The sequence below is a fragment of the Electrophorus electricus genome, chromosome 12, assembly GCF_041902795.1.
Source record: "Electrophorus electricus isolate QZ-2024a chromosome 12, ASM4190279v1, whole genome shotgun sequence".
NCBI lineage: Eukaryota > Metazoa > Chordata > Actinopteri > Gymnotiformes > Gymnotidae > Electrophorus > Electrophorus electricus.
In genome coordinates, this window is record NC_137508.1 from 9,695,031 (window position 1) to 9,721,250 (window position 26,220).

The 26,220-nt window shown below is 45.2% G+C and overlaps 1 protein-coding gene across 7 annotated transcripts in view; it reads right to left on the reverse strand.

Annotated features, from left to right (window-relative positions):
* The window catches only part of lrmda (leucine rich melanocyte differentiation associated), a 194,122-nt gene that overhangs the window by 39,288 nt on the left and 128,614 nt on the right, over positions 1-26,220 (reverse strand). For 4 of the 7 annotated variants that reach the window (XR_014126266.1, XR_014126267.1, XM_081724062.1 and 1 more), the window contains exon 5: positions 23,862-23,988. Coding sequence is in view for 5 of the 7 variants with exons in the window: in XM_081724062.1 (XP_081580188.1) it covers positions 23,862-23,988 (127 nt within the window). In the remaining 2 variants the exon portion in view is untranslated. Of the gene's footprint in view, positions 1-15,979; positions 20,223-21,691; positions 23,989-26,220 lie in introns of those variants that run through there. The other 3 variants (XM_081724066.1, XM_081724065.1, XM_081724063.1) reach the window with 3 other exon arrangements.

Genomic DNA, 26,220 nt, shown 5'->3' on the forward strand with positions numbered 1-26,220 from the left:
ATGAGAGTGATCATGGAGGACAGCCTGCTTTCATCCCCTCTGATGGCCATAATGAGAAGTCTACTCATGGATGTCCTCTGCCCACATTTTAGTCAGCAGAAACACAGTCCAAACTGTCCACACTGTCCCAAAAACAGTGGGCATACAATACAGCAGGAACGGGACTACAACAACAAAACAGGAAAAAGGTGCACAGAATAGAAAAGATGATGGCTTGACAGAAGAAACCTGTCCAGGTTGTCCCGGCGACCCTGAGAAGAGCTGAACCCCGGCACTGAACGGGCTCAGTGACAGCCGTGGTCAGCAGATGCCAGCTTCACACCACCTGAGCTACAAAGAAGCACGTGAACGTGCGTTAGTGGGCTTGGAAAGCGCATAGGGGCCAGACTGTGAGAGCAAGCTGTCAGAGTGCAGTACCGCGGGGCGTAGACAGGGGGAGCACAGGCACGTGCACCTCTCCCTGCACTGCCACCATCCACTCTCACCGCAGCTCCTGCACTCCCCTCAACATGCAGCTTCCATTCTCATCTCCATTACCTGATCCTGTGAAACAGAGCTTAGTTACTTATTTATGAGGTGGTTTTTGTCATAACTTTACAAAGAAGATATGTAAATCTCAGATCTTTGTTAAAATCAGCCCCGTTTTCTAATGTCAGGAAGAACTCAGTGTTTATCTAATACAGTCTTTACCTTAAGTAAGCAAACAGCTGTCTGCAGGTTGGAAAAATACAGCAACTTTGCCGCAATGACAAAATAGGCCTTTAGTGAATCCGATGCCCAGAGCTGGCCCCAGACTACTGAGGGAGCCCACTCTGGCTAGGTCAGATGAGATGTGTTCATAATCACTCTCTGTCACTCGCCACAGCCATTATCTTGTCTGCTGGTGTTCTAGGCAGACCTGTGGAATTCCCAGGGATGAGCAGTGGACTCTCATGCTAATCACGAGAGCCCTTTGATCCGCTGCCTCCCTCTCCACAGAGCACTTCATCACCTTTATTTTCTGCCATAATTGCATGTGAAAGATTCCTTCCTTTGATAATGCCTGCATGCCGCATCAGTGTCGGGGAAGGAGACTGAGAGAGAGCTGTCTGCTGGATGAGAGGGGAAACCCGTGCACCTGTGGAAGAGGGGCACGCTCCCTGTGGAAGAGGGGCACGCTCCCTGTGGAAGAGGGGCATGCTCCCTGTGGAAGAGGGGCAGATCTGCAGGATCTGGAGGATGCATTGCCCCTGGAGAGGATGAGAGCAGCTCCTCTGGCTGGGGATGGAGTGGGGGGGGGGGGGGGGGGGGTCACTGGCGAGGGAGGATAGTGAGAGAGTGGGAGAGTGAGGGATGTACAGAGAATGAGAGTGAGGGATGGATAGAGCACAAGAGTAAGGGATGTACAGAGTGCAGGAGCAAGGGATGGACAGAGCGCGAGTGTGAGAGACAGACAGGTCGGAGTGGCAGTGGAGGTCAGAAGGGGAGAAAGGCGAGATGAGTTGGGCACACAGACACTGTATGGTAATTGATGATACACGTGGGGCGGAGGTGCGGTTGCTGGAGAAGCATGGCTTGTTGACTCCCTGACCAGACACAGTTCTCCAGACCTCTACACTGAAGCTCTGATCTATTGATTTAGTTTGTAGTCTTATTTTCCACCTCCCACTAGCCCCTCCAACCCCACCCTGGCAAGCAGGTGCATCTCTCTGCTATCACCTGCCAACAGCACCACATGCTTTTTCAATTACAGGCCTGCCCCCTGTTCTCAGCACTGCTCACAGGCTGATGAACATGTTAATTGTGCGGAGGTAGAGGGGCCCGCAGAACCCAGACATAGCCTGTCTGCAGCAAATCTGCAGTGAATCTGCCTCGTGGCTGGGCAGCACACAGTCATGGGCTTGTGTTCGTAAGGGGCTCTCCATGCCTCAAGAGCTGGTTCCTGCTCTGGGCGAGTGTGCCATCTCCAGCCAGAGCAGGAGAGCCAGGCCTGGTGCCAGGGGGTGCTTCTACACAATGAAGGTTTAATGGAACAAAAATGTCTCGCAGCATGTTCAAGATAAAAGAGCACTGTTGCTGTATCAGAAAGACACACTGAACCTGTAAAGCCCATTCTGGACTGGATTACTTAAGCAAACTGTTTACACTGCGAGAATAAGAGTGGCACGCATAGCCTTCCAATGACAGGCTGCTATCAGGAGTTGTCCAAACACATTCCAAAAAGGGCCCAGTCTGAGTCAAAGCCTACTCCGACACTGAACAGGATGGAGAGATTCCCTCATCCCGGAGTTGTCGCGCACTTCCGGCTCCCTTTTCTAAATGTGCTGGGGCTGCAGAAAGATAAATGAGGCCTAGAGGACTGAGAGAAAGCAGGTTCCCTATCTTCCATGGCACTGTTTACTGACATTAAGAATGATAATATCCATCAACGGGCTGTCAAAGCCCAAAGTTGCCTGCGGGGAGAACAAAGGGCTCCACTGTCCCCCTTTTCAGGCGCTTACAAGGAGATGTTGATGTACCTGCCATTCAGGTGCAAATAATGTCATCGCCTGTGCCTGGATCGGAGCTTTTAACCACGCGGCAGTGATGAGTAGCAGGCATCCCCCCAACCATCCCCTCCCCTCCCCTCCCCTCCCCTCCCCTCTCGCTGCAGCGGCGACGGCTAACGAGCATGCAATCAACGCACAGCTTAACGAACGAGATGTAGGAGAAACACACGCTGTAGCGCATGCCGTGAGGGTACGAGCTAACAGTTCAGCTGCTAGCAGAAGACGAACCAAACGCGAGGCAGCGATGGGAGGCATGTGTATAATTACTGTTGGCCATCTTTCAAGCCACCCTCCTCTCACGAGAGAGATGTGTGACAATATATGACAAGAAAGCAAACACGCTTCCCCAGCAGAATAATAGAAGCCATCAGCAGTGCACCAGACACACCTGTCTGGCTCTGAAAACAATGCCACGGTGCCTATTTATTAGGTGCCAGAAAAGTTTATGTTTGTACTGTGACAGTGACAGCAGCTTGATCCCTTTCATTATTTGGGGATCTCAAGCTTAGGGAGGATGGGGGGGGAGGAGTCTGACTCTCAATTTTTTTGTACCAGCTCGCAGTGAGTTCTCTTTCTTCCTGATAGCTGTCTGCCATAGTGTCAGAAGACAAAGAACAAAGACTGTCATTCTGCACAGGAGATATTCTGCTCATCCTCCTCAGCAGTCACCCCTCAGCCGGCCAGCTCCAGTCTTAACACTAACGGGACTCCGCAATAATTCACATCACACTGATAAATCAGATTAACCGGGGGCACAGATATGTCTGAGTTTGATAAGTCAAGGTAAAGTTTGATTGACAGCCACTCTGTTCTCTAAATGATGTTGTGAATCTATTGTGACACCACTGGCAACTTGAGAAGAGAAGATACCATCCTTGCTCAAATGAGAGAGTTTATACAATAGAGCAAAATTACAACTGTCAGACAAATCAAGCACTAATTGCAGCCATGCATGCATCTATTTTGAGAAACTAACCATTTACATATCCAAACTAACTCACTCTTACTTTCACCTGTCAAACAATAAACCAGGCAAACAGTGCCAGTCGCCATCGAACTCAAATGAAACATAATGGCATCTATCATCTACCTCAGAGCGCAGCAGCGGTTGTTAGCTCATGAGATAGGATGCCGCGGAGGAACACCACAACAGGATGCAGTTCGGGAGATTCGGCGAGGGAGGGGAAAGTGGGTCAGGTGGCTCTCCGCCGTTCCACGGCCTCTCTCTCGGTCTGCCTGTCAGTCTGCTGGCTGACGGAACAGCGCCGACTGTCATTTTAACAGTTAATAATTAGGCTTCCTCCCGCCACCAAACAGGGTGCCACCATGACAAAAGCCGATGGCGCGGCAGCTCTGCCGTTATAAATAGTCTGAAGGGATGATTAATGAGGGTGGCCACTGAGCTAAAGCAGCAATCTGAGCCCAGACAATGGCCGCCTGCACAGCTGCCTCCAGAAACAAGACGAGCTCTGTCCGGGGATATAATTGAGGAAAGTGGCAAAACATCACAGGTAAATAAATAAATAAATGTTGGGCGACAGCTTATGAAGACTTTATTTAACCCCTCGCCACTCCGCAAGCTCCTCATTACCATTTTGACATGCTCGGCTGGGGCGGGGGTCAGGCTAGCTTTCAAACGCGAGGGGGGGGGGGAGAGACGAGAGGTGCGAGAAAGCAAGGAAAGGCCCCCACATCACCAAAGCCAGAGGGTTGTGCTCCCGAAAGGCGTGCTGAGCACGGCTTCGCTTTTTAAGATTTTGCAGCTAAACAAAGAGGGGCTGGGGTGGCGGTAAATGGCTCGGCAGGAGGCTCTCCCTGGCCCTCGAGGAGCACCACTCAGATCATAGCAAGAGCCCACAAAGAGCTATGTGTGCTTTTTTCCCCTTAATAAAGCAAGCAAGCAATGTTTACTTACTTAGAAGTACAATCTTAGGATAGTGTAAGAAAACAATATTTGCAGGCCCAGTGGGGTTAAATGTGGCTTTCTGTTTGAATCCATCTTCCCCAGGCTGGGCCTCTGGCTGCAGTTCTACTGCAGCTGGTGCCTCTTAGGTTCCAGCCGTCTAGCACAACGTGCTCTGTCTGCTCGCCCAGCCTGACGACTGCACACAAGGGCTATCTGGTGCTAATGATAGAGAATGCTTTGATCGCCCCTGCCACCTCTGTGCATTAAGCACACCCATCTCTTGTCAGATGACCACTTTTGCTGTTGATGTCATCTTTAATGTTACCTTTTCTCCATTTGAACCTTGCATGCATTCAAAACATGTCACAAATCAATCAAAGTGCCACCAAACAACAAAACATCAATTTTTCGGGAAACTTTTCGTGGATTCACAAACAACACACAACGTGGCCAAGCAGCTAACAATTATCTGGCATATTTTCATGTGTTTTCTCTCTCTCTCTCTCTCTCGCTCTCTCTCTCTCTCTCTCTCTCCCCTCCCCCTCACACTCACACACACACACACACACAAACACAGACACACTCACACACAAACACAAACACTCTGTTTCCATTTCATCTGCCTTTTACTTAGCCTCCACTTTTCCCCTGCTCTCTCTGTCTCTCTCACCCTCTTTCAGCCATCAACCATATTCCTTTTAATGCCCCTGACAGGCGGTTATTTGCACCCATATATGTTTTCTCTCCAATTATACCATGGCAGCAGTGTGCTGCCAAACATTGCAGCACTGTACTGATGGTCACCTCTTTGAGAAGTCCTTCCTGCCTCTCTGCACTATATTTTTCCTGTTTTTAGATTCTCTCAGAGAGGACTCTGTCATTTGGCTGTCCTTGGTCCAAAGTGTTATTTAACACCTGACAACAACAGCAGCCGCCGTCACCACAACATCACTTCTGGAATTATTTCCTGCGGGGGCGATTCTTAAAATCCATCCCCTGGACATGGGAACAAGCCTATATGGACGAGCAAGCCCAGGCAGGTGTGCTCCACCAGCACACCCGCACCATTTCTGAAACACATTCACATACATTGGCACATATGGTTCAATGAGTGAAATACCTTTGTAAAAAATGTGGAGATAGAGAAAGCCCTAGCTAGGCAGTCCATTCTATCTTTCCTATAGAGTAGACATCATTCTGAGAAAGGAGTGAGGACTACACACCCCAGGCTGCTACATACCCCAGGCAGTTACATACCCCAGGCAGCTACGTACCCCAGCCAGCTACATACTCCAAGCTGCTACGCATCACAGGCAGCTACATACCACAGGCAGCTACATACCACAGGCAGCTACATATCCCAGGCAGCTACACACCTCAGCCAGCTACATACGCCAGACTGCTACATACCCCAAGCTGCTACACACCCCAGGCAGCTACACACCTCAGCCAGCTACATACCCCAGGCTGCTACATACCCCAGACTGCTACATACCCAAGACTGCTACATACCCCAGCCAGCTGCATACCCCAGACTGCTACATACCCCAGGCTGCTACATACCCCAGACTGCTACATACCCCAGCCAGCTGCATACCCCAGGCTGCTACATACCCCAGGCTGCTACATACCCCAGCCAGCTACATACCCCAGGCTGCTACATACCCCAGCCAGCTGCATACCTCAGGCAGCTGGGCAAAGGGAGCAGCACTCCTGTGTGCCAGGCTCGGTCACGTGGCTGTTGGCCATTAGCACTTATTAGCATGCAAACACTCCTAATGGGTCAAAATGATGATGAGCTCCCTCAACTACTTGGTAATAAGGTAGAGTTTTCTTGGATAAATTACATCTTCTGTAAATCAAGAGGGAAAAGTCCTCAAAGCTAAAATATGAAGGTCAGTAAAAATGATAGACCTATTCAGGTGCATACTGAAATCAAAGATGGGATGAAATGTTGTCAATCTAACAGTTTAACATGGATCAACTCAATGACACAAAACACTTTCTGATGCCATGTGAGTAATATTGCCAAGATTTCCAGAGGACTGGCCAAACTGTACTTCTTTCAGGCAGGAATGAACTCATTTAAAATGAGAAGTTGCTATCACACACCTGGTCATGGCTCAAACTGTACAAGATGAAGACTGGAGCCTAGCTCTGCCAGTCATGTGACTCTTAACCACTGTTGTACCCAGAATTCTACAACATTCCACAGTGATACTGTATCCGATTCAGATATTACTGCAGAACACCTGGTATCTGGAACCTGAGACTGCATTGCCTGAACTAGGCACAGGCACAGGGGTCAACATGCACCCAGCGGACTGAACTAATTTAAAGTAAAAACAGACACTTGAGTCAAAACACTGACAGGGTATTGTTAGCATAAAATCTACACATAGATGAAACAGTTTAGCAGTAAGCGAGCTATGTCTCTTGGAAGTAAAGACATGTCTGATGAAACTTTCTTAACTAGGTCATTCAATATAAACAGCTCCAAGCATAAGATTTAGAAAACAACAGGTTCAATTTTTTGTAAAGTTGACAAAATTACAAAACCAAACCTTATATTACATGTCAGGTCACAAAAAAATGTGCATAACAATGAGTTCTGTGTTTGGGTGTAACAATCTATTAATACAAACAAAGTTTCGATGCAAAACACAATACCATCTTTAGATCAAAATGCTAAGCATACTTTCCCAAAAGGGAACAGTACTCTCATTTAGTTTTAATATTCAACAGGAGACACAATAAACTTCCGTATCTCCCCACTGCATAATTAGACTAATTTACTTGATTCTACACTATTGCTCAGAGCCAACATGTTGATCAAAGCAAAAGCAAAGTGATGTCAGGGGACTAGTGTCTCCAATATTCAAGATACAAAACCACTGAATCAATAGAGCAAAATAGACAGCATTTGTAAGTATAGCTTTAAGCAAACCTTAGCACTATATGCAAAGACTTCAACTGAACCCACTGTTACTGCAATGAAAAATGCATGATTTGTTTGGAAAGTTCTTTTATGCGTGACTAAAGATCAATAGCAGGAAAGGGTTATGAAATCAGAGTCTCTTTGTTAGCTGCACTATGATAACCAAAATACAGTTGTCCCATAAAACAAAACAACCAACAACAAAACACTTGATCCAAAGTGCTGTATCAACTATAAAAATTACAAGTTCAGGTTTTAAATTCTTTTTTTTTCTTCATATAGACACAACCAAGCCATCAGAAAAGAAAGAGAAGCCATCTCAGATTAACATAGATGTGCTTTTCTCTGCTGTGGCATGACAGATTACACAATAACCCAAAAAGGCTGTGAGGTTTTCTTTAAAATAATCACTGAAATGTAACAAATGTAACGCCAAAGAATTTCTTTTATATATATATATATATATATATATATATATATATAATGTTTTTTTGGTTTTTTTTTTTACAAATTTACCTTTATCAGTAATTAGCACAGGATACACTTTTCCATTTTTAATTTACAATTGATGTAATTTATTTAAAAGGTAGATATGACAATTTTAAGACAATTTTTAAAAGATTTATTTAAATTCAATGGTATCCCAATTAAGGCATTGCATTTACTTAGTTTTTATCTAGTTTTAAACTTAGAACATGTCAAATTTTACTGTGCATCTGTGGTCTTGTTAAATCTGTCATATGGGTGTCTACATGTGGACTTTTTTTCTTCTGGAAGCATGCTTAGATGAAATTACTTGGAGCCATCTCCAGTGTGCCCTCATAAAGGGAATGCCAGGATGTGGACGATTGATCTGACATAAGTGATGGATGCTCTGATCAAAATGGAAATAAAAATTTAGTGGGATAATTAATCATGATGGACTCTTAGTTAGGCATTCTTGTTGAATATTAACCTTCTACACATGCTCTTATATACCTCATCCCTGATAATCAAGCAGAAGCCTAAATCTGCTACACTAACAGGACAATGTGAAAACAACATAAGGAGGAGATTCCATTATTTTACAATCTTCATATAGTATGCAGTCACTCTAATATGAAGAAACCATCCTCTTTAAAAAAAATCCCAGATGCTTCACTGCTGAAATGCATCAGCGCCACTATGCTGTTATGGGTCAAGAGTATCAACACTAACCCAATCAACTGTCCCCCAAGCCGCAAGCATCAAAGGGGCACTTCTGCATAATAACTCCACCATGTTTTAGAAAAAGACCCAACTGCAAGCTGAGCATCTGGGGCCTGTCCATCCTGGACACCAGAGCCACAACCAGAGGAACCATGTGAAGGCGGAAGCCCTGGTCAGGCCTGATGAGTGAGGCGCCAGATAGCGATCAGGTTTTTCCTCTCTGTGCTGAATGTTACTGGGAGCCTAAACAAGACCTGTGGTTTCATTTCCATATGCCGCACTCCTTCTTTTTCTTCTGACAGAGATAAGATGTATAAATTATGAGCAGCTGACAAAGTCGACTCCAGCGCCCGAGGCTGCTCATCAATCATGTCCTGTGTGTCAGCAGGTAAGTGATGTGGGCCCTGGAGGCACAGCCCATTCTTAGATGGAGAGAGACAGAGAGAGAGAGAGAGAGAGAGAGAGAGAGAGAGAGAAAGTGAGAGCGAGCGATAGAGACAGAGAGAGAGAGAGAGCCAGACACAGAAAGAAGGAGGTGGCAGGGAACGGCAAGAGTGCCTTCAACAGCTGATCCGTATTTAACAGCCTCTTTAAAAGAACAACACCACGACCAGCCGCCTCTGTGGCCTTGAGGAAAGCGTGGACTCTGTTTTGGCACCGCACCTTAGGGGCGTGGCTTCTGCTGATACGCTCAAACTGAATTCTACAATGGCAGCTGGAACTAGGAGCCTGAACTCCACAAAGGCCAGTGGCAGACCACCCACTAGCAGCTGAGGATGACACGGCAGACACACTTTACTCCCCCAGCCCCCGACTCCTTCCCACCCACAATCTGTCTTTTTTTAATCTCTCATGTCTGTTGAAGTGGAAATTGAAAAGTGAGATCTCATTGGCTGGGCCTTGGTCAGGGACGTACAGGATGAAGCGGCATGATATCCCTGGGCGAGAGCCCATTGAGAGCCTGAGCCTGCTAATGAGCATGTAAACAACATCGGCAAAAAAGACAAGAGGCACTGCAAACGTTCACACCTTTGGCGAGCTGCAACTGCACGTCTCCTGTAACGGCACGGGATATTCCAGCCCGCCTCACAGTGCGGTCCACTCGACAAAAGCCTGCCGCCTCATCTACTGAAGAATGCTGAGCTTGTTTGACAAAATAGCACGCATGTAGAGCAGTAGAAAGGGCAGGATGGAATTTCACGCTGAACGCTGAGAGCTGAGATAAAGGTAATGAGACAGCTCTCTGGGGAATGACAGGTAAAACACAGATGTTTACCAAGCCCCGCTCAGGAGAATGAGTTGACCTATTTCATCCTCCTTTTATCTCTCTCTCTCTCTCTTTCTCTCTTACTCTCTCTCTCTCTCTTTCTTTCTCTCTAAGAGGGGACATGGTATAGCTGTAACTGCGATGCCTTTTTGGAGTTGCAGCAGAGGTGAAGGGTCACGTTCCCAGTTCCTGGTGGTGACTTCCATGACAAAAACATGCTGAAGAGGCAGTCTGTGCAGTACCAGCCTGGTGACGTGGGTCTCCCGACCCCTGGCTGAGCTGGTGCCTCCAACAAGTCTGCCCCAGCCCAGCCCTGTGAGCCGTTGCCCCACAGCAGCGAAGTGGACAGCATGTCCATTAAGCGGCGCCTTTAGTCTGCTAATGGCAATCAGAGCCATGACTTATAGCGCAAAAAAGAGTAGTGAGGGAACGTCTAGATAAATGATAAACAACCTCCAAGTCATGAGCTCAAAGCCATCGGGGGTTGCGCTTTAATCACCCACCCCTACACCGCGTTCTTGTCATGTGCAGCCGGCCAGCCTCCCAAAAACGTACGAAAAAGCCTCAGCATTTGGACAATGTACAAAGAGAACCATTACTGGATTATCAAACAGAAAATATGTGTGCAAGCCAGTGATGGGTCTCATGCCTCTAACAAAACTAAAAGGAAAATATTGCGGTGCATGTAGTCACAGAAAGAGGTTTAGTGCAAGCAGCTCTAAGCCTAATATTGAGCTAAACATTTATTTATTTAAAGACAAACAAGACTCTAACACAGAGACAGCATTAAAGGGTGAGTGAACAGTCAGGGATGTCTAATAGTTGGAGGAAGGTGCTTTTGATATTTTAAAATAAAAAAAGGTGACAAGATTCGCAAGAGGAATGGGATAAACATATCTGTCAAACTGAAATGTTCGGGTTTCTCAAGGCACTCTCTAATGTCAAAGGTGTTTCTCATAAAATCAGTTATTTTAGTGATTACCTGGCAGAAGGTCAATCTAGTGCTTCGTGTGCAGTCATTCTAAAATGAAATTATCACTCTAGTAAAGGTTTGATTATTTTCGCTACAAAGGTTTGGCCAATTTTTAAATCCTATCAGATAAGATGACATCAAATCAGTGTAGCAGAATGTAATTATTAGAGACCCAAGGCTAGAGAAAATAAGGCAGAATTGAACCAATCACAGATGTTTATGCTACAAGTGAGTGATTTTGAAAGCTGCGTCTATAGACAAAAGTGATGGATTTTTCCCCCAAATGTGGCCCTGCCAAGCTGTCAGCTTTGGGGAAATACCTCTCCTCATCATCTCTGGCCACGCAGTATTATAAACCTTAAATCAGTTACAACAGGTCTGGATTTAGTGGATTTGTCTGCAGCCTACATCACAGCATCAAGAACAACATACTTGGGGGAGTGAAGAGCACAACTATCAAAGTATCTCACAACAGACGAGTTCGCATGTTTTTGAAATAGAGGCAAGGATTCTGCCAAAGACACATCAACCATGCCATTAGAGATCTTCGGTGATAAAGCAGAGCATGGAGAATGATTTGCTGTAATACAAGTGATCTCAACGACGCTCAGTGCGTGGGAATCCTGAACGGTGATTAACAGCAGGACCTGCCGGGTATGAACTGACAAGGGAGCATGCATTTGATGATTCGACATCATTGTGAGTAACGGGTGAGCTATGAGATGAGCAGCATGCATTATAATGCTCAATTGTGAGACGAAAGGGCCATTAAAATGAATAGTCATGTCTTTAGAGCCTAGATATTATGTTATAGTGACACGTATGATTGCAGCTCCCAGCGGGCTGTAAAAAAGCACATTAATCTCAAGTTAGAATATGAAACCACTAGTATATCTGCCCATGCAAGAAATATGAGCAGATGCCTTTAGGTAGAGGTACTGATGGCAGTCCTGGCACATGGCAGCCTGCAGTTTGACATATGACACTCGGTATAGTGCAGGTTATATGACTGATAATTAAGGAAACAGATTAGTGATGAAGAACATGAGAAAATAAACAAACATTTACATAAAGGGTTCTCGATTCATGACCGATTATACTGCTTTGCATCAGTCAGTAAGTTTGTTATCATATGTACGTGGATTACAAACAAAAAGTTAGACAATTATTTACAGCCTAAGAGGTACATTTTAAACAAGAAATGATCCTCTCTGTAGCTGCAGAATGAATCAGCTAGAAGGCACCATATTGATCCTCCCTCTGATGTGCGGCTCAAGAGAAGGCCGATGAAAAACAGGCAGCCGCCATTTTGACTGCTTTCCCCACAGGGCCACAGAGAGCCCTCGCTCTCGACACCAAAGAGAAGGAGACCTGTCATGTCTGGCGTGATGAGCACAAAGAGCAGCCGTGGCCCGCGGAGCAGGGGACCCGACAGCAGCCTGGAGACACACAGCCCTCTCAACTCTCTGACAAACACACTGAGGCCTCCAGCCAGCCTCACACGCAAGACAGGTGTCAGCCACCTGGGACATTCATGCCACTGACCGATAAAGCAATGGCCCATGACTGATGAAAGTTGTGGAGGGATTTTCCCATGAACAGAGCCTGCGCCTGGCCTTTAGGATGCCTCCTTTTTCAGGTGCACTAGATGATTTAACTGCTTTTCTCACAGTTATCTCTCCAGCTCATCACAGCTACTTTAACTAAGCGGCTAAGAATCAGAGAGAGAAATCTAGCGAGAGGCCACATTATCTTTCAGTGCCCAAAGAAAGAGTGAGCCAGGAGAGCTGTCTGGAATGCAGATGACAAAAGCTCTCAGTTGTCTGGAAATCCGATGAGTTATGACAGGATGTAGTGAATCTATCTGACTCAGAGGCGGTGGATTGCTTTACGGGGAGAAAAGGGCCAGGTCCCCTGTGCTCTGGGCTGAGGTGTGATGAAAGCTGGAGCTGTAACCGGGCGCGCCACTTATCACGTTACCTTAAACAAGCCTGCTGATTGATGGTGCCAGGTGGCAGACAAACATGGGGGATGCGATCTCTATTGTGCCACCCATCGCCTCCAATGTCTCCATGCCAATATCAGGTGATCCGATGAAATATTTTATCCCATGCCACAGCTCATGGTGGCAGCTGTAATGTTTCTTTGGCGGGGGGTGGGGTGGGGGGGCTGCCGCTTCCAGAGTAGGTCATTGTTTCCAGTGCGTCAGTGCACACCAGTTTGCGTTTCAGTGGCAGCTGACCTGCAGGCAGGCCTTGTCGGGAGAGGAGAGGAGAGGAGGGCTGGATTCCTCATCCTGTGCTGTCAGCAGAGTGGCCGTGCTGCCCCTGCGCTCTTGCTGCTGCCAGCCCACACCACGAGGCCGCTGATCAAACACGACGCCCTGCGCAGCGGACACTGACAGAGCGCATCCTGCACAAGACAAAAGCCATCCTGTGTTCAGGCAGAGGTAATGTGGGCTTCAGATAACACCACGGTGGATGCGAGGAGAATGGGGACTATCAGTAGGAAACAGAGGGGAAAGGAAAGGTCTGCGGGTCTGGGAAAGCTTGCCATGATTTTACCTTCACATCAGTCGGAATGAATGTTTTAGATGGCTAAATATTAACATGGTTGGATGGGCACTAGTAATCCTTTAATCCCAGCTATTAGCCATGCTTGTATTATTCAAGAGCCAACATTTATATGGCTAAAATTTCTGCCTTACAGTCCAGCCTGAATTAAAATGTCGGAGGTTTATGGCATGCTGGACCCATTTCAAGCACTTAAATATGTGACAACCTTATTCAGGGCAGAGAAGTGATGAATCTGTCAGGTTCCTGACTGGTGCCAGCTTCCCGAAGGTCACATGCTGGATATTAATAGCCAGTCACTAATGTCATAGGGCACAGCCGTCGTCAGCACCTACGGGGTGTTCAGTTAATTAAAAAACAAGATGAAACCCATTCCATCACATAACAAGGTAAACCTTCCTCTCTGGTTATAGATGTCCAAGAGAGGCAATTTATTACCTCAACAGTATGAGGAAATCAAAGCAATGACACAAACTATGTGCGCATCAATCTGATCTAAAATGAAACCCCCCTGTCTAGTGTTTGGTGGTAAGTGTGTTCTGTAAAGCCCAGAGGCTTACACAGAGCTGTCATAGAGAACATGGAGCACTGGCCATTATTGTTGTTGATCAGCAAACACAACACAGACATTCTGCCCCCCTGCTCTCTCTCAAGTGAGGAATGAATGCAGTGTGAGTGTCACTTGACCTGGCTGGCCTGCGGGTGACCCCGGAGGCACCCAGGGCTCGCGGAGGGTCTGTGTTCTGACAGTGTGGAGCCTCTCTCCTTTCATACACTGAATGGGGAGAATGGGCCTCTCTTGCTCATTCAGCCCTTAGTGGAGAGCTGCTGAATTAGGAATGTAGGGTGAATAATGAGGGGCGGACCATCCCGCACAGCCCCAAACACACCAACACCTGAGATAATGTTTAAAGGCACAGATACCAGAGAAATCACACCTAGCACTATAGAGTTACACTCAAGAGCCGATCCATTCAAGGGCTTTGGATTCGCAACCTTCGGCCGCGTCACATTTCAGCAGACTGTGTTTTGCTCTGCTATGGGAAATATCACACGCTGTCCCCTCTTGATGAGTGCTACAGACCGTGATGTCAGCTTGTTAATGAGATGTCAAGGATATAGCCTGTGAGGACATAAAGCTTTAATGCAATGCTCTGGCCCAGTTAATCTCCTGTAGGGCCTGCCTGTTTGTTCTCAGGTGGAGAAATCGAGCCGATCCGAAACCCTGCCGCTGCAGGCCCGGTCCCAGCTGTGGGCACGCCCCCTCGGAAGAGGTGTTGGCGCTACCTGTTTGGGCAGGCTTTCCCTGCCTGACCCTCTGCCAGCCTTCTCACACACACATTATACATCCGCACGGTCCCTGCCCAGGGGGCAGTGGGAAGTGTGAGAATATAAACAGACATGAAGAGACGCTTTTGCGGTCGCTGTCAAGCACTAATCACGTCCCGCTCTGTGACACGACTCTGCTCACTCAAGTTTCTCATTAATCATCCCCCCCCCCCCATCCTGGTGCTTAAGCTCACATCTTCACTGGAAAAGCTGTTGTCCTCCCCCATGTCTCCCCCATGTCTCCCCCATGTCTCCCTGGCTCAGACGCTGAGCCAGGCCTCAACAGCCCTTCACTCTCTCCAGACACCAGCAGCACGTTTATTTACTGCTGCATCTCCTAATAGCCAGTGGACTCACTGCAAATAAAAGTCAGCACTGTCACACTGTTAAACAGTTTGTTCGATTCCTTGTCCCATAAATGGTGAAATATTAATTGACTAATGCAATTCGGTAAAGGGAAGAGACGGAGTGCGAGGACGCTGTAGAGGAGGCATTGAAAGTGACGGACTGTTTTACATTTTTAGGTGCAGCAACATCCCTTTTGACACCTGGTAATGCCTTACTATATATGGACAGAACAATGCTGAGATGACAGGTCCAGCATGCTGGTGGGAAATGTTAGGGTACATGCTGCCACTCGCTCAACAAAAAAGCTGTCTAAGCAAATTGGTGCTCATATTTGAAGCATTATAGTTAGAAGTTAGATTAAACGAATTTCTAAATTTGAATCCTGGTCTGTCAGCAGCTGGGATTTTTCTCTGCAATCTTAACATGGGGGGGGGGGGGGGTTTAAACAATTTGAAGGTTATTTTCACTTGAATCAAAATAAATAACATTCGCAAGGACCTCTCCCTGTCGCATGGTGTCTTAATGATGCAAAGTTAACACACACTAAATAACAGTGTCTCCCAGGGTTGACAGCCTCAGAAATAATTGACCAATATGTTGCAAGCTGAGATACAGTGGGCTGAGAATCCAATCCTGCAGCTGACAGGATGCATTGAGCATGCCACTAAATTCTGCATTATACACAAAGCCATGGCAGGTCACAGAGCGGACTCCTGTGGCCCATTATGTGATGCCATCAATGAGGCTAAATTACCTGCCTTTCCACAATATGCTCCAGTTAACTAATTTCCTGACAGCTCCCTGTCTCACAAGAAAAGCACCAAATTCGCTAGCTGTCAGCTGTATGATGGACTATTCCACTTTTTTAATCCGTTCTTCTTTTTTAGTTGACACCTCTTCGAGATGCTTCTTCAGCAGAAATTATGTAGAAAACAAATGCAAATTAAAAAAAGAAAAACACATTAAAAATGATCAACTTCAGGGTTGGTAGATGTAAATATAAATGTAAAATAAGTGCAGATGACAATCATTTTTAGTATACATATACAGAATATTGCAATAAATTTAATTACAATTATTCATGATCCATTCTCAGTCTGTAGATGAAATTCTCCTCCCTCTTAAAAAACAAAAAACAAAGAAAGAAAGTACTACCTCCCCAATGAGGCCAGAGAAACCAAATGTGCAGGCAGACAAACCATAGTTCTCTTGCCTGAACCAGAGTTGTCTGTGACAGCAGCCCAGATCACAAACAGAGCTGTTCCCATGAAGACTCTCAAAAGCTAGACCATATAACCAAACAATATGTTCCTACAAACGAGACACCTACCAAGGAGCAGAAGCCTGCCTGCTTAAAGTTCGCAACGTCGTGCCGGTGTCTGCCTGCCCTGCCCTGCACTTTCTCTCGGCCCTGTTCTCCTTCCTAGCTTGTGTTTGTTCTCTTTCAGAGGTGTGCTATCATCATCACAGGAATGACAGTAGGTGGAAACACTATCTTTCATTACACACAGCATAAATAGTGTAATCTATCAGGGCTGTCAATCAGAATGATTGATTACAGGCTGTCAGCGAGGAGAGTGACATATTAGAAAAGTTTTGTTAACAATGCCTATTGCAAGTGGGGCCTGCCACAGTGTCGGGTGATTAATGTGTTGTCAGGCTGTAATCCCACACCGCTGGCTAATGAGGCAAGAATTTATCATCTTTACAGAGTGGCAGATGTCAGAAGGAAAGGAATCCAAGAGCTGGAAACAATATACTTTTTCTTACTGGCTCTGATGTATCTGACAAGCTTTAAAAACCACAAAGAGGTCTTGTGTAAGCACAAACTTGAATAGCACAACTTTCCTTTTTGGCATTCTCCTTGAATTCTGCAAGTCAACAACTACTTCTCCGAGCAAACTGTTCCCATAAGTTCAGACCACTCCTTTAATTAGCCCAGTTCCCATGTTTAAAAGCTGCTGTTTGGTGCTTTTTATTTCATTTATTTTACAGAGTGTGTGTGAAATGCATCGACTTTGTTTTTATTATTTACATTCGCTGTTCATTGACTATGCAAAACAGAAGCCAAAATCAGTAGAATAGAAACACAGACATCAAAAGTATCCCGTTCACTGGCATAAAATCAAGCATACATCTTATAGAAATGGTTGTGCCGATGCAGGGTGTGTAAAATGAGTTGGGGAAGCTTGTTTTTAGTAGCAGTAGTAGGGCTAGCTGGGTGTGAACTGGGAGCAGGGGCTTGTTTAGGTATGGCAGGCTTGGGTAATGGAGACCCTGCTGCCCCACTGACTCCAGCACTCCCGGAGGTCTGTGACTGAGCTTCCCCACGGGGAGCCTGTGACAGGGAGAAAAAAAGTTCAGAGCTCACCCCCCACCACACTGCTCAATCTCTGTCACGGGCACTTTCTCATCAGCCAAACACTGCATATGCTTAATGCTGATCATTCGGCGTCAGCACCCAGAGATGTATGTGATTATGGAGTTAACAGTTCAATGTGAATGAAATAATGGTTCACTTTTACATACGACCTTGATACATTTCTAAAATTACATTTCAGACTTATTAGTTCAGGAAAGCGCAGCTGTTTCTCCTTAGTTACACAGCGAGATAACTGTGGAAAAATGTTCACAAAAACATAGCATGTAAAGCTGGCTGTTCTCTTGCACATCTACAATATTTCTCTGAGGTCAGAACTATCCTTATCCTTGAGTGGATTTGACTGGGAGATAAATCTCTATCAGCATCCACTCACCTTAATGAAACCCAAATTAAGCGTTACAATAGCAACAGAGGCGACATGGGCTCATTTGCATGTGTATATAAATCATGATGACACAATCAGCGTTATATGATACCATCAGTTGCGGGATTACTTTAAATATGCCTAATGATCTGGCTCCAACTAAACTCCAGCTCTGGCACGGTCTCGGGTAACGCAGATCACGCAGACTGAAGCCTTTCAGAATAAGCCATCTGTGTTTAATTAGGCTGGCAGCATCTTACAATCATCAGAGGATAACAGAAAAGTTAAACTGTAATTAAACTAGGAGAACTGGCACTGCAGGATGCGCTTGTCTGTGCCTCTGTAATCGCAAAAACATCACCAAGTTAGTACTGTAACTGAAGGAAACCAGCAGGTCCCTTAGCATGTGCATGGCTAACCCCGCCCTGTAGCAGGGTTGCAAAGAAGACAGGAGGACGGAAGGCTGCCGTCTAGAGGCGGCTGTCTCGGGCTTTTGCATCTGTAGATCATGGCAAGAGAGTATGGGAAATAGCATGTATTCCATTGGAAGGCATTTCTGGAATCTACTCTTGTAACCCAATCTAGCTAATCTGACAATTTTTGTTCTCATTTACATAACGATATGATGTGCTTGAACCTGAGATCTTTGTCGCCAGTATTACGTAATGATCCACATCTGTTATTTAAATGAGAGAACCCGGGGTTGACTTGACATGCTAGCACAACTGTTTTTAGCCTCTCTCATCTCAAACTGTTGAATAAATGCAAGGGACGAATTGGAATATGGAAGCTTCAGCCATTCTCCCTAACTTTCCATTGGGCAATGCAAATGGGAAACATCATCATGGATGTTCAAACAGAACTCCACAAAAACATCTGCTTGTTTTCAAATTGAAATATGCAATATACCACTTGTGTAATAAGAGTGACGTGACACTGAGGTCACCCGCCCATATCTTTCTGCTTTGTACTAGCCCATAAATCAATCCTGGTGCTATTACTAACAATTAACTGTGCCTTAAAGTTTTACGGTCTGTTTATGATGTGCAATGTCATCTGATTTATGTGGACAATGTGAGTCACTGGCTCTAATTGTGAGTGTTTCTGCATGGGCCGTGCCCTTGTGGTGACCTCCAGCTCCAGCTGCCAGAGCAGCCTCCAAACACGCTATTCCTCAGTACCAGCCCCGTCCCCCAGCTCTGCCTCTTTACGACAAGCGTGGGGGAAAAAATCCAGTCCCCACCCTGGCCCCCTCTGACACATGTAGGAGATGGTGCTCTCATCACCCTTGGTTCCCAGCAAAGGAAGCACCAGCATGGTGAGATGTTTCCCAGGGCTGTAGATGGCGTGAATATGTGGGAGTAGGGTGGAGGGGATCATATGATTATGATGCGTGCAGCTTTAGAGGCTTGAGGTTTTCAGTTTATGTGCTTCATATCAGTCAGAATTAAAGGTGGGTGGAGCCCTCTAAGGCCTTGACACTAAAATTCCCCACAACCTTAAACTAAGTGCAATCTAATTGTAGCCATGCTGATTATTCACACAGACAGACAGACACAGACACATGCACACACACACACACACGCACGTACACACACACACACACACACACACACACACACACACACACACACACACACAACTAAGTGCAGTTAAAAAAAAATAATAAGGAAAAACCCTACCCAACTGTGTAAATTAAACACAGTTTGACAGGAGTTGGTGACAGTTCACAGGGCACTTATGTCTCATATTCTGCTCGTGCATAATCTCAAAACCAACGAGACATCTGTCACATACAGCTTTCCAAGTTGCATAGCAAATATGTATAGGTAAATCTGTCCACAGGAAATGGTAATAAACGTCTGTTCCCAAGCAATCTATTCAGTCGAACTGCTCTTCCCATTGAGAGTGATATTTTTATAGTTGTCTCTGAGGAAAGATTTATCCTATAAAATGATTCAGCAAACCTACTGAAGCCACAGTGGCACTGAGCTCTGTAGTTCCCTGTTTATTGTGTTTGAACGCTTCAGGGAACTCATAATTCTCAAGCAAGGAGATGAATATGGCAACACCCTTCACCAGCCATACAAGAGAGATTACAAAGAAAGAGAGAGGGAAATTTTCCACTGAACTCAGAGAGTGAAAAATGCAATAATTAGACACGATCCACGAGCCGTTTTCAGGTGGTCTGTTTTTGGCTCGTTCTGTTATTTGGCTGTCTCAAAGTGAACTTCTCTGGTACGAGGTAGATTAACATGAAAAATGCACATAGGAGATCCACTTCATAACTTTCCTGGCTCTGCCAGCATGGATTACCGAGCACAGGGCCTGTGTGACAAGTACTGATGGGACCTCAGCCCTGGTTCCAGTTGGGCCGTCTGCTTTTCATTACCCTTGAGGAGGATGTGGGAGAAATCTCGTATACCTATGAGAAAATCAAGACAAACGCTTCATCCAAGCACAATCTATCTGACATTTCATGACCATTATACTCTCACATAGCTATCAAACATTATTTTGCTAAGGGAGTTGGAGCAATTACTTCATCCTCTGTAAAACGTGTTTAAGAAGCTATCAGTGAAATATCTGTGGGGCTGAATCCTGACCAGATGCCAACCACAAAAAAAGTGTTTGTATGGGTTTTCAAAGTGTTGTCAGTCTTTAAAGTCTTTAACAATGGTGTGAAGGTCTTACCGTACTTCTGAGGAAGCAGAAGAAGCAAACCACATATGAGTACATTTATTTTTCCAAAAGCTGCCCAGTGACTCAATGTGGTTTCATGCCATCAAATTCCATGACCTCTGAGTCCTCTAAGAGAATTATCACATTATGGCATTCCTGCACGCCCAATTTCCCAAAAATACAGCTTAAGACTTCCATTTTCCTTCTCTTAATTGTGGCTTCTTTGGGGAGGGGGGATCCTAAACAGGCCTTCTGAATTCCCTGGTGTACTGCAGGTACTTGTTTAAGCCCTCTTTGTGCTGGTCCCTCTCAATGCTCAAGAAATCCAATAAAACACATTCCCAATTACGCTGTCCTCATAACTACAGCTTGCACGATGACCTTCGTCCTTTCCAACAGACATCAACCATGCAGAGATACCCGACAACAACAGAGAGACAGCTCATTTTCTACCACTTACATTAATATATAGTTTTGGGGCCATCAGTGCACAGTAGAAGGGAAAATCAATATAGGACTGAAAAGGATTTGCAGCAGTCTATAATAAATGTCTCGTTGAGCTAAATTGTACAGATGCTAAATATTTTAATACATTGCAATGTCACTTCAAAACAGGAGACTACTGTCAAAGCTTTATATATGTGTGTATTGTGTGTGTGTATGTGTATTGCTACATACATACATACATATACATACATACATAAATATATATATATATATATATATATATATATATATATATATATATATATGCATACATACATAAATATATATATATATATATATATATATATATATATATATATATATATATATATATATATATATATATACACACACACACACACACACACACACACACACACACACACACACACACACACACACACACACACACACAATAAGCACAAGTAAAGCCATTTCTGTTCAGCAATCTGGACTTCCAGCTCTCTGGATACAATTTTAGAGACTTGGAAAAGGTCAAAGTGTCTAAAAGTTATGGCATTCATATTATATTAGAGTGTGCTGGAGTTTGATGAAAACCATGTGGTCTACCAGAGTGTAATGCCATAATGTCATGATTGAAAAGCAGCTTAAATCGTGGACACACTCAATTCAAATGTGACTCAAAGCTCTCAAAAGTTCACTGGTGCCTCTACACATTATGATTAACCATTTCAATGATCTACACAAAGAAGACCCACAAAGTAATCATTTCAGTATTTTCTTTAATCTGCTGCTTTAACAAACATATTAGGTGCACATTAAGCATACTTGTATTTCATCACACAGAAAGTTCATTGCATTCAAATTAAAATGTAATGTGACTTAAGGAGTTAATGGTCTGACCTCCACATTTCTTATTTTCCACAAAACTGCATTCCTGTGCTGCCAAAATATACACCATAAAACACAATATCACTTTCACTTTAAAAATATGTGCAATATAAAGTTGCAGACTTATGTTTACTTTCCTGAGTTTCTATGAACAAGCTCTACAGTAAAAAGCACACTTTCCTACACAGAGACACAGACTGGCTACGTCTGTGCCTCGGCGCTGCTCAAGTCGAATGGGGACATTTGTGGGAACGAATGCACTAATTACGGGCTGCTATAACACCGCTTAAGCCAGTGTATCTTTAAATGTAAGACACCCCACTGGATGGGACATAAAAGCAAACACAAATAACTAATTATGCCATCATCTTCCGCTGGCCACGTGCAGCGATAGCTTGTCACTGGCGCTTGTTAGTTGGTGACCTGCACTATTGGTCAGCAGACAATCGGCGCGATGATGAAGCCAATTAGAGCGGGAGAGTACACATGCCCCACAGAGTTTGTTGTGGTTGCCACATCACGTCTCATCTAACTCAAAACAAACGGCGGGGAAGAGGCGGCGTGACAGCTGTGGCGGGCCCAGGCACGGGACGGCGCGGCACCGGGGCCAACTTTCCCCCCACAAAGGCTTCTATTGTACCAAGGAGGCCGCCTTCAGAGCACTAAAGCAGGACCTAATCTGTTTAAGTGCTGGAGCACGACTGAAAGACTGGGAGTCTCTCTGTATCTGTTCCCCTCAGGTGTGTTACAAAAGCAGCTTGAAACAAGAGCATGGATTGCTTTAAGCAGATTTATTGTTTTGCTGCATTTCAAGGGTATTATTTTATTTGTTTGACTATCAGGTCCCTGCAACACTTCAGAAGAACGTGTGAGTTTAGGATGTTCCTGTTATCTCCAGGGAGACCGCTTTATTCAAGTGCGGTAGTTGCACAGTGTCTCATTCTCTCTAACTCCAAACGGCTGGAATGAGGTTCACTCGTCCCACGTCTTTACCTTTCCTTTAATGCGGAGTTAAACTGGTGAGTTCAGCAGCTTGCAAGCAGACACTAAGTGCTCACCTTTACTTCGGCTGCATGTCTACGGTGATGAGTGCTGTGTTCTCTTTGCACTCTCGAAAGTATGTGTCGGTGCAGATGTGCAGCCCCCTGTCATAAGACTGCTTTGTTCTTGCCATGCTACATCCATATTTACCTCTCAAATCCCACACGTAGCTCTGGAGATGGTGCAACGCTGAAGCCTCACTCAACCGCAACATAAATATTTTATGACTGTACAATTACATGAAATCAAATCTTAGTGAAGCTGCTCATTTATATGCCTTGCAGGAGGAGGGAGGAGGGCAGAGGAGAAGTAAACGAGAGAACGCCACCCTACCAAAAAAAAGGGCAGAAGTGTTTGAAGAGGAGAAACGAGCATGCTTTCCCAAAAGCAAGAAGCAAGGGAGGAATAATTGCGTGTGCAGCGGGTAATTAAGCGGTTGGGAGCAGCGTGTACGTGAGCTGTCATTCCGATCGCGAGCACCGTCACACAGCGCGACGCAAGGCGGAGTGGACAGGCGCCATCCCCTTTGATCTGGCCTCATGCATACGGATTGAGGTCATTCCGTGGTCCTTAAAGAGGCCCGCCTGATACGCAAGCCAAGCAGGATGGGAAGGGCAGGTCTTCAAAGAGCCGCGCAAGCAGCTGTGTAAAAGAGTCTGACAATTAAGTCTTCACAAACAACGAAGTCGGGCAACACTAATTCTTACACTCAGCCAGACACACAGAGAGGGGTCGTGCAAATGTAGATGCAAGCGAAAATGACTTACTAGGTCACCTAAGCAGTCATTAGCTCAGGCTATAGAAAACAGATGTATTTCATCCTCTGCTGAATTATACAGGGAGGCAAACCCACAGAGATCTTCCAGCTACTCATCTTCAGTCTCAGTCTGTAAATGATTTCTGCTCGAGGTCATAGGAATGTGATGTGCACGTGTGTGTGTGTGTGTGTGTGTGTGTGTGTGTGTGTGTGTTGTGATGCAGAGAGAATGGAGTGGATGCAGACCTGCACAGCTTTGGGCTTGACCACCTTCATGAAGGCGCCTCGGGCATCGGCCTCTGCGCGCTCCACCTGGCTCACTGTCCTGCTGTCCAGGAACTTCAACCTCCTCAGATTGTGCAGCACAAAGTACCTACACACAAGGGCCCAGCACACAGGTTGTCAGAGCCACAGTGCTAATCAGACAAAATGATTATACATCTGTACTTTGCTAAAGTTGAGAATACTAAAAATGCCTCACCACTTCAGAAAAAAAAAAAATTACAGAAGACCAACATGAGCTGCATGTTTCTCACACACTGATTGCAAATTTGACATGGTTTAAAATGTAATCATGAAACCTTAAATTAATTGGTTAATGTGTGTGATATTTATGAAGAGATAATTATCCTTAATGTTAATAAAAATATGGACAACATATAAATAGATTGGAAAATAAAACACATAGACCTCATCTGCCAGGCTGTCATTTCTGTAACATTACAGATGTCTTTTTAAGCTTTTACGCACTCTCTATCTTTCATTCAGAGAGAGAAAATGACATGAGATAATAGCACGAATACGAAGATGACAACAGATTCTTTCACAGGCTGACTGGAATGGAGGAAGCAGCATGTCAAGATTAAGCTTCAGAGAGGGGGAGAGAGAGACAGACAGAGACAGAAAGAGAGAGAGAAAAAGACAGGGAGAGGGGGAAAGAGAGAGAGGGTGTGTGAGTGGAGGGTGTGAACAAATGTGTATATGGGCAATGACAGATCCCTAACTGAGTCCTCATGCACAAGCTAGTGACAAATTGATGATGATGATGATGATGATGAAGGAGCTAGAGCTGTGCAAAATATATTAAGATGAGGTTGCATCTAAAAACCTATACAGCTACAAATATCGTTCAAGCATATCAAAGGCATCCTAAAACTAAGCCTAAGGACTTTTTGGTATTCATTAACTGTCAGAGCTCAGTCGGTACAGGTATTGTTATACATTATAAAGTTAACTTATTTTCTCCAAAACAGAAAATAACCTAAAGTGGCACGAATATTTCTGCATGCAACTTTCCTTGCACATTTTTAACCCCAGCAAACATACTGGCACACTAGACTCACTTATGGGAACCATGCAGGTGTTTCTTCATTATTCTGAAATGCTTTGCTGTGTTCACGCAGACGGCTGGTGCAAACACACAAACTCACACTCACAGCTGCAGTCGAACACACCCGAGGCCACACTGCCCTCCACTTTTCATCTTTAAAGCACATGCAGATTTACGGACTCGATAAACGTCATCCATGCAAAAAGGCAAACAAATCCAGGGTGGGGGGAGGCGCGGGGCTGCTGGAGGCTGCAGAGAGGCTGTGCCTGCCACTGCAGACGCCTGTCAGTGCCACCGCTGCTGGATCTCTCCAGCTTGAGGAACAAAAAAAAAAAAAAAAGAAAAGCACCTTGAGCCCCTGAAGTAAACAATGATGAATGAGCTCTGTGGCTGCTGTAAAATATAGTGCTGTGCTCTTATGCCTGTTCACTTCATTTGACTAATTGAAAAAGCTGAACTGGGTGCATAGTATTTCACCGAGTTATGGAAAGGGGGTGTTTGGAGGGGGGTTGTATTTGTTTTCTTTTTCCTTTCTTTCCCTCGGAGTACACTCGGAGATGTGTGCAGTCCAAGGCCAGTCCTGCCATGACCTGAGCGCTGCCTAACCTTGTCAGACATGAAATCTGCATTGTGCTCAAACTGATGCATTACTGTGTGACACATTATGAATATTACATCACAAATCCACAGTTGCTGTCAGTCATAGAGAGACTGGCCTTCCCCTGCACTAAGTGAGGCATTGGAGACACGGTGAGCGAGTGGCGCCTTTTACGCTCATCTGTATGGTAAATGATTCATACTGAACACAGTCGGGAAAAATGCACTTAGGACTAAGACAGACAAAAGAATGAATTCACCCCCCCCACTTCTCTCTCTCCCCCCACCTGACCGAGTTTCATGTTGAAAAACTGCCAAACGGTGGAAACATAGCGTGCCATTGCACTCCCATAGGCCCGGGCTTGATAACGAACGCATCGCTTCATCTTGTAAGCTAGCAAAGATAGCAAACACTCATTTGTGGTTATCACAATTCACACATGAAATCGATTTCGCAACTCAGCAAGCAGAAGGCATGATAGGTGAGGCTGAGTACTTTAAGAGAAATTGGCTTACAGCCTGAAGTAGAAGCCCGGGCAGCTGATTTATGATATTGCGCAACAGTCTTTCTTCTAAAGAAAAAATGACTGAAAGTTGCCAAACAACACATTCCTCCAAAAACATTATTAAGGTCTTTGTACCTTAAGGAAATGTTGGCAAGCAATATAAAACATGTGT